This window comes from Mus caroli, chromosome 7 (genome assembly GCF_900094665.2).
Source record: "Mus caroli chromosome 7, CAROLI_EIJ_v1.1, whole genome shotgun sequence".
In the NCBI taxonomy this organism is placed as follows: Eukaryota; Metazoa; Chordata; class Mammalia; order Rodentia; family Muridae; genus Mus; species Mus caroli.
The window spans coordinates 15,469,074-15,478,138 of record NC_034576.1 but is presented as its reverse complement, the minus strand read 5'-3'; the positions used below and the strand labels follow the sequence as shown (position 1 = coordinate 15,478,138).

Genomic DNA, 9,065 nt, shown 5'->3' with positions numbered 1-9,065 from the left:
AAGGGCTGGGGGCGTGGCTCAGTGGTAGAGCCCCTGCCTAGAATCCCCCAGGGAGGGGCTGGGGGCGTGGCTCAGTGGTAGAGCCCCTGCCTAGAATCCCCCAGTGAGGGGCTGGGGGCGTGGCGCAGTGGTAGAGCCTCTATCTTGACCTCTTCCCCCTCCCCCGTGGGTGCAGGCTGTAAGGGGCTGTGGGTGTGGTACAGCAGTAGAGCTCTGCAAAGAATAACTATAAAATATCTTCTTCAGAGGAAGAGCCTCCAGTTGACGGGAAGCAGGCTGTGCCTGTGGACCAGGACAAGGACAAGGACCCTCAGGCCCGAAGCAAACGCATCAAAGTGGAGCCCAGCCCGAAGGAAGCTAGAGGCTCAGAGGACAGTGCAGAGGAGGAGCTCTCGGATCCACCGGCTCCACCTCGGCCAGAATTCACTTCTGTTATCCGGGCGGGAGCCCTGAAGCATGATCCAGTGCTGCCGTGGGGCTTGACAACTCCCGGAGACCCCTCACCCGCCCTCCTTCATGCAGGCTTCCTGCCACCCGTTGTGCGGGGTCTGTGCACCCCAGGCACCATCCGCTATGGCCCTGCCGAGTTGAGTCTGATGTATCCACATCTGCACAGGCTGGGCGCAGGCCCCTCGCTTCCAGAGGCCTTTTACCCTACGCTGGGCTTGCCCTATCCGGGGCCCACAGGTACGAGGGTGCAGCGGAAGGGAGACTGAAGACAGTGTAACACCAGAGGGCCAAACCTGAGACACAGATCAAGTCCTGGAGTCATTCTTGAGAATTAAACACCATGCCCTAAGGGGCTCCCTCCCCGGGGATGCTGCCTCTCATGATTGCTTGGCCTTGTTCCTTTGAAATGATTTACTTGTATGTGTGTCCATGTGTGGTATGGTGTGGAAATTAGGTCTCTCCTTCTACCATGCAGGTCCTGAGTATCAAACTCAGGTTGTCAGGTTTGGGAGCAAGTGCCTTTACCCACTGAGCCTCGTCCCTAAAGGTTGCCATCGTCTCCTCTCCCCACCTCCCCAGATAACAGGAGCTATCACTCAGAGTCTTGAACTGCTGAAGGGTCAGGTTTTAATGTCCCGGTCGTCAGGCCCAGCCAGTCCCTACAGCCCTGTTGTTTACTCAGGGGGTGGCCTGCCCGCTTCATCTGGGCCTTCTGTACTGGCTGCCCCATCATCCTCAGGCACCAGTTCCACGTCCAGTTCCAACTGGCCCATGTAGAGACCTACTGCACAAGCCCAGAGCAGACTGGCAATCAACACTGCCCCCACACCAGCGGCAGCACCAGCAAGCGACAGTTGCATGGGTCCCCGCAGCGCTGCCAGACCCACCGCATAGGAGGCTCCGCCCCACACCACGCACAGGCCACCCAGCAGGAAGAAGCCTGTGGAAGAAGGAGCAGTAGTCAATAGTTACAGGGTCCAGGGTATCCCAAGGGGCTGACAGGGTGATGGGTGGGGAGGATGAGTCAGTACGAGCACAGGGTGGGGCAAGACTTCTAAGGTCAGAGGAACACAGGGCAGGGCAAGGCTTCTGACGTCAGCTAGTGAGAGGCTGGAGCAGTGCTAGCTAACGGAAGGCTTACTCGGGCAACGTCGACTGTCTCAAAATAACACGGGAAGGGGGTGGGGGGTGGGGCAGTGCTGGAGAGATGGCTTCAAGGTTAAGAGTACTTGTTGCTCTTTCAGATGGCCTGAGTTCAGTTCCCAGAACCCACATGGTGGCTCACAACCATCTGTACCTCCAGTCCGAGGGGTTCTTGTGCTTTCTTCTGGCTTCATGGGTACCAGGCATGCACATGGTCTCCATATACACATATGCACATAAAATAAAAATAAATCTTAAAAAAACAAAAAGGCTGGCGATGTAGTTCAGTGGTAGAGCCCCTGCCTAGAATCCCCCAGTGAGGGACTGGGGGCGTGGCTCAAAGGTAGAGCACATGGCTAAAAAAGTCACCAGTGGAAGGCTGGCGATGTGTAGCTCAGTGACACAGCACTTAACTAGTAGGCTGCTTTCCTTCCCATTATAACAATACATAAACAAACAAACAAACAAACAAATAAATAAAGGCAGACAAGGACTCAAATACATGAGCCAAATACGTGAGACTTTGTAAAAGGAAGTATCTGAGGCTCGGAGGAGAAACTCAATATCCCAAGGGGCTGGTCTGGGGTAGAAACAAAGGTGTACACAGAGTCAAGGCTACTTGGAAACTGTCTGGTGGACTCCTCACAATGCCGATGAAGGAGGTGTGAGAGAGGCTTACACTAGCGAGGCAAAGAAAAAGGAGGGAGTGCTCTCCTTTTCCAACTGTTAGGGTAGGAGGACTCAGAACTGGAGGAAAAGGGGGAGGGGCCCATTTCCCATAGGGATGGTCTGTACTCACCATAGGCAGCTTCCCGGCCCATGTCACTCTGCATGAAGGAGATGACCCCAATGCCGGATGACAGAAGTCCATTTCGGAACCAGGAGAGAAAAGCTGCGGGGAGTTGGGGGGTGGAGCTCTGCATCAGCAAGCCCTGCTTCCTAGATCCCCTCTCACCCTATTCAGCCACAAGACAAAAGTATTCTAGATGCGGATCCCTTCCGGGAAGCCCCATGCAAGTCCCATTCCTTTACCCTTCTGTCCCAGACGTTCAAAATCTAGAGCACGAATTGAAGTTTGAGGATAGAAAGTCTTCCCAAGTCTTCCCTTGTACATCCTGTGGTCTTCCCTCTCTCCCTCAGACCTCTGGGACAAACTTCTCCAGCCTGTCCCTTCTCCTGTGTGGTAACAGCTCCTACCTAGCATGGCCTCATCCTTGCGTCCACACCTCCCCTCCACTCAAGTACCTGAGTGCTGCCAAAAGGCTGTTCCCACTACTAGCCCCATTCAACTCCAGACCGGCTCCAATCTCTCAACCCATTACCTTGTTTGAGATTCCTCCCCCTGCAGTCTAGATCACCTCTCCCTCCAATCAGCAGCCACCTTCTCTACCATTGGTTACACGCTGGTCCAATCCGGAACTTCCCCATCTTCTGCGGGTAGCCACACTCTTGTTTTATTCCAAGTGGTCCCCTCTGTCTGTAATCCTAACCGATACCCCTGTCGCAAGCAACTTGTTCCCTCCCAGCTGCCTCTGGAACGGTCTCTCACCTAGGCAGTGTGGTGCTGCCAACTACTTCTTCCTAACCGTAGCCTCCTCCCCACCCCGACTAATCCCTGCTGTACCCCATTAGCCAGGACCCGAAAGATGGTGTCCTATGCGGCCAGGCTGCAAAATCTCCAACCCCCACCCCCAACACCGTTCCCTGCGCTCACATGAGGAAGCTGCCCCCGCTGAGCACAGGCCCTGTTCCCAGCAGATGCTTGCCTTACTCTGGCCACCCACTCCCACGTGCACATTGAAACCCCTCTCCTGGTAGCGCGAACGACCCCGGCCCCTGCCACTGACCTGTCTCATGTGCCTTGCGGAGGAGCCAAGCGTCCGCGCGATCCAGCTCGGACACTGGAGGCGGCGAGGCTCCCGCGCGTGGCCCGTGGCCCGGGGCGAAGGACCCGCGCGCGCCCCCGCTGCGGGGCCGCTGAGGAGGCTGCAGAGACCCCCGGAAGCGCAGGCGGGCCAGGCGCGCGACCCGAGCCCACCACCAGCCGCCTCCCATGGCTCGCAATGGGGCCGCGACACCAGCTCCGCCCCACGGGCCTACTGTAGGCTGGAGGTCACATCACTCTTGAGTAGCGACACAACCATTGGTGATCTGCCCGCAACTCAATCCCGGAACGCAATACCTATTGGTGTATCTGGCTGTGTCTCCACTTCAGTTATATGTGCCGGTAGTGTGTGACCCACCTTATTTTTATCATCAGACTACAAATCCCAGAGATCAATGTACGGCAGGCAGTTCGACCTGCAGAAGGGTGCGGCGGAATATCTGCTGGGACTTGTAGTTTCAAAAAAGTTAATGAATGCTCTCAACAGCCAGGAAACAAAACTTGTGCTAGTTGCTTAGACTAGTTGCAAAACTGTGGTGAACTCACGGAAACAACTACCAGTTACCTCACTAAAGAGGACACACAACTATTTTGTTGTATTCCTCTTCAGTTTTTCTTCTATGCAGATTTTAATAAGATGTCATTTCTGGAAATTCATTCCTGTCCTCACTTAGATTCTTTCCAAAACGTTATTACCGGTACTGAGACTCAAACTTAGTGAAAGTGGCAGAGAGAGTATTTAACAGAAGAGAGACTGCAGAGGAGAAGCAGAGGAGAGGACAGAAACAACAGACTCAAGACCTGGCAAAGATCTTGTTAGCAGCCACAGCCAAACCACAGGACACATAAGAAATGCCTAAAACAGATAGTCTCCGGAGAAGGAGATAAGAGGGAGGGGGCTAAAGATCAAAGGTGCCCCTCCCCAAGCCCAGGGCAGCCCTGAAGTTAAAAGGGAACCCAACAACTTGTTTGTAGATAATAAAGTTGAACATTCTGCCTTGCTAAAACCTGTAGTAAAGTCTCCTCTTACTGATGGTGTATAAGTGACTTTCAGTGGCAACAGAAACAAAAGAAACAACCAAGGCCTCTTAGGGCCCCTGAAAAATTCGGACTATTGTGCCTCCTCTAAGAAGGCTTTACTCTGCTAACTACAGGTGACCTCCCTAGAGCCAAGGGACTCAGGGCCTTGGCATCAGACAATGGCCAATCTGTCACCAATTGCCTGAAGCTGATCCCCACCAGTGCAGCAATGGCCTCCTGGTTAAAGATGATGCCAGAGTGACTCATTACCAGCCCCTCTTCTTGAATGCCCCAGGATGACTTTTCAGCTGCCCTGCTGCCTGACCCTGACCTTGATCGGTGGGCCTCTGCATGACTGCTCAGATCATATGTGCAGAGCCACTCCGGACAGGAGTATCAACCCACAAAGCTGAACTGGCAGCTCTGACCAAGGCATTAGAGCTGAGAAAAGACAAGAGACACAGATAGCCAGTGTGCCTTTGCTACTGCTGATATCTATGGGACTATTTATATATAGAGAGGCCTTCTGACGGCAGAAGGAAGAACTAAACTCCATCCCAGAGGGCAATGAGACAGCCCGGTGAGTGGCCCTAAAAATTGGGCTCCTCATGTCCTTGATTGCCCTAGACTCAGGAAACCTCACACTCTCTGACCAGACAGAAGATGTGATCTGAGCCAAAACCCTGTCCATGTCTCAGGGTCCTAAGAGATGATGGAGGACAGCTAGCTGATCACAAACTAATTGTACCAGAGAAAATGGGTATACGCATACTGAAAAAGATCCATTGTTCTTCACACACAGGATGCCAGAGAATGCAGGACTTAGTCTACCAGTCCCACATCAGAATTAAAGATGCCAGTCTGAAACAGCTGAAATTGTTAAAAACTGTAAGGGCTGTCGATTGACTAATGTGGTTGCCAATGAGAAGAACCCTGGTACTCAGTACTGCAGCACCAAACCAGGAGACTATCAGGAAATGGACTTCATAGAGGTAAAACCAGGACAATTTGGATATAAACACACACACACACACACACACACTCTCTCTCTCTCTCTCACACACACTCACACACACTCACACACATACACCCACATACACACATACTCACACATACACATACACACACACACACACACTCACACACATACCCACACTCATACACATACACACACATACACATACATACACACTCACACACACACATACACACACTCATACACATACATACACACTCACACACACACATACACACACTCATACACATACACTCACACACATGCACACACTCACATACACATACATACACACTCACACACACACATACACACACTCATACACATACACTCACACACATGCACACACTCACACATACACACACACTCACACATACACACACACACATACACACACTCACACACACATACACACACACATACACACATACACACACACACACACACACACACACACACACACTTATTTGTATTTTGGTTTTTCAAGACAGGGTTTCTCTGTATAGCCCTGGCTGTCCTGGAACTCACTCTGTAGACCAGGCTGGCTTCGAACTCAGAAATGCACCTGGGATTAAAGGCATGCACTACCACTGCCAGCCCTTTTTTATCATAAACAAGACTGTGCCTGTGTTAGGTTGTTCTGACAAGAATGCCTTCCTTACCCATCTGTCTTAGGTTGGTAAGGCTCTGTGCATAATCTTACCCAGCTTTGACTGCCAGCCTGTTAAACTAATGGCTCTGTCTGCGGTCCATTTTCAGTTTCAAGCCATGTATTTTGGCTGCCAACATGCTGATGTTGTTAAAGGCGAGTGAGTTTTATCAAAATGAGAAGGAATAAAAGCATCCCCAGGACAAGGAGGGCTAGCATGATCAAGCTATGTATGCCATTCTCGAAGCTTGACCGAGATGGAAACCCTGGCCTTAAACCATGAGTAACTTTACAGCATCAAAACTTCTTTAAACTGATCATCTCAGTGTGCAAAGTTAAACTGTCCAGAGGGGTGTTAGAACTGTGCCACGTGCCCTGTAAGTGTCTTTGAATTGTCTCCCAGTTATAATGGCTGTCGTTGTAAATAGTAGAATTGACACAAATCCATTGTTATTTAGCATGGCACTTGAGATGGTTTCATACTCTTTTTGTTTTTGTTTTTTGTTTGTTTGTTTGTTTTTGTTTTTGTTTTTGAAGACAGGGTTTCTCTGTGTAGCTCTGGCTGATCTGGAACTCACTTTGTAGACCAGGCAGGCCTCGAACTCAGAAATCCGCCTGCCTCTGCCTCCATGTGCTTAGGGATTAAAGGCATGTGCCACCACTGCCCAGTGGTTTCTTACACTTAAACTCTGAACCTCCTCCCGATAGTTTGAATAGTATCATAAACAGTATCAATTCATTGCTCCCAACACCTATCTAAATGTTCTTGAATACTCAGAGCATTAGTGACTTTTTTGCAAAATGATAAAAGTGCAATTGCAAAAGCAGTGGTGTTAGCTATTATTGTGATCAAAGCTGCTATACTGGCAATAATCAAGTCCACTACCCTCTTGCTTCTGCTTAAACCCGACTGTATTCTTCCAATATTTGTAAAGTTGTTGGTTTTCTTTTTTTTTTTCACAATACCAAGGTCCTTTATACTCACGGGCAATCAAACAATAGCTGGTTGATAGACCACCATAACAGACATGCCAGATTTCAACACATTAATACAATTAGAATGTGCACAATCAATACAACTTACAATAAATACCATAGAAGAAACAAAAGTAGGTTGTTTGTTTGATTGTTTGTTTGTTTTGGTTTTTTGAGGCAGGGTTTCTCTGTGTAGCCCTGGCTGTCCTGGAACTCACTCTGTAGAACAGGCTGACCTCGAACTCAGAAATTCGCCTGCCTCTGCCTCCCAAGTGCTGTGATTAAAGGCGTGCGCCACCACTCCTGGCTCCTTTGCAACTTCTTATGGTGACTGTCTTCTTCTTCCACCTGCCTCATAGCCAACTTCCCCACCCTGTCCCCTATCCTTCTCCCTCAGGGCCCCTAGCTGGAATGGGAAGTTAAGTGTGGAGAGCTTTTGGTGGCACTTCTAGGAAATTGGCAAGAATATGTGACATTGGGCTAGGACAAGGAAGTAAGCTCAAAATCTTGGTCATCTTCATAAGTCCCTGAATACCATGGGACCTTTGTTTACGCCTTATTTGTTCTTTGACTACTTTGTTTATGCCTTAGAGCTGGCCATATTCTTTGCATGTACCTAGAATGATATCAAAGCAGACTGGAAAAAAATTAAACCTGCTTCAGCATCTGGTGGGGTCATAGTACAATGTTGTCTAACTGAAGGCCATACATTCCTGATCCACCTGTGCTTGCCTGTATCCCAGGCTGGACAAGGTGCCCTGCTTCAAGTTTTTAGATCTTGTGGGACAGAGAACATGGAGACTGTGGAAACTGCCTTCAAAAACTTCATCAAATAGTGAAGCTTTCATAATGACCCTTCTCTTTTCTTTAATGTGATCAGTGATTCTGGAAATCAATCCAATATTGGAAAAAAAGGAAGGGACTGTGGGCATTTGGAGGGCTGGTTCTGGACATTTTCAGAGACATATTTGAAAATTGACAGCTGCCTTGTGTGAACAACCCCCCCCCAAAAAAAAAAAAGAATTCTCCATGAGGACAGACATCTACAGCAGAGTGAGCCAAAGACCAAATTCAAGAAACTCAAGTGGGGGAGGGGGGAGCTGTGGTTTGACTGGGAAGTAGCTAAATAGCATAGAGGGTTAGGAATATCTGCTCAGTTTTTGTGTTTAGCGCTTGTTGGATCAATCAATAGGTCTCATCTCAATTATTTGGGAACAACCCATCTTAGAACAATCAACCACCATTAAATTTCATCCTATAAATGACAGAAGTTGATACTGTTCTGTGTGGGAGGTTGGCCACCATGCTGTGGGACACATAACCAGACCTGAGGGGAAGAGAATTGAGGCCCCAGCTCTCAGGCAACTCCCACCCTTCACACATTGGAGAGGATAAGACCACCACCCCAGGCGGGGCTGGAAAGATGGCTCAGCAGTTAAGAGCACTGACTGTTCTTCCAAAGGTCTTGAGTTCAAATCCCAGCAACCATACAGTGGCTCACAACCATCTGTAATGAGATCTGACGCCCTTTTCTGGTGTGTCTGAAGTCAGCTACAATGTACTTACATATAACAATAAATTAATCTTTAAGAAAAAAAAAAGACCACCCCAGGCCCTACCAACAGCAGCCCACCTGTGAACTTACAGACAAATGCTTACCCGTGTCGGGTCATATGGACTAAGAGTCATTTTCAGTCGAGGACAGCTATCTGAGAATGCCATGGTAGGAGGAGAAATAGAAAGTGAATGGAAAAAAGAAATAAAAAAAAAAAAAAAGGAAAGGACATTGTTGTGGGTTGTCTCGATGCTGTTTGTATTTTGTTGTTAGTTTTGTTTCTTCTCAAGAGGGATTGCCAAGCCGGGCGTGGTGGCGCACGCCTTTAGTCCCAGCACTCGGGAGGCAGAGGCAGGTGGATTTCTGAGTTCGA

General features: G+C 49.3%; 2 protein-coding genes across 2 annotated transcripts in view; one reads left to right on the top strand and one right to left on the bottom strand.

The window, feature by feature from the left end:
- Npas1 (neuronal PAS domain protein 1) overlaps positions 1 to 818 on the top strand; it is a 20,567-nt gene extending 19,749 nt beyond the window's left edge. Inside the window, exon 11 of the mRNA XM_029479073.1 lies at positions 247 to 818. Within this exon, the coding sequence (XP_029334933.1) occupies positions 247 to 716 (470 nt within the window). The 3' untranslated portion in view covers positions 717 to 818. The remainder of the gene's footprint in view (positions 1 to 246) is intronic.
- Positions 819 to 1,054: 236 nt separating this feature from the next.
- On the bottom strand, positions 1,055 to 3,834 carry Tmem160 (transmembrane protein 160). The gene is made up of 3 exons (XM_021168460.2): positions 3,441 to 3,834; positions 2,393 to 2,485; positions 1,055 to 1,390 (listed from the first exon to the last, which is right to left on the bottom strand). Exons 1-3 carry the CDS (start codon positions 3,646 to 3,648, stop codon positions 1,125 to 1,127), a joined length of 567 nt encoding a protein of 188 aa, XP_021024119.1. The 5' UTR covers positions 3,649 to 3,834; the 3' UTR covers positions 1,055 to 1,124.
- Positions 3,835 to 9,065: the final 5,231 nt, after the last annotated feature.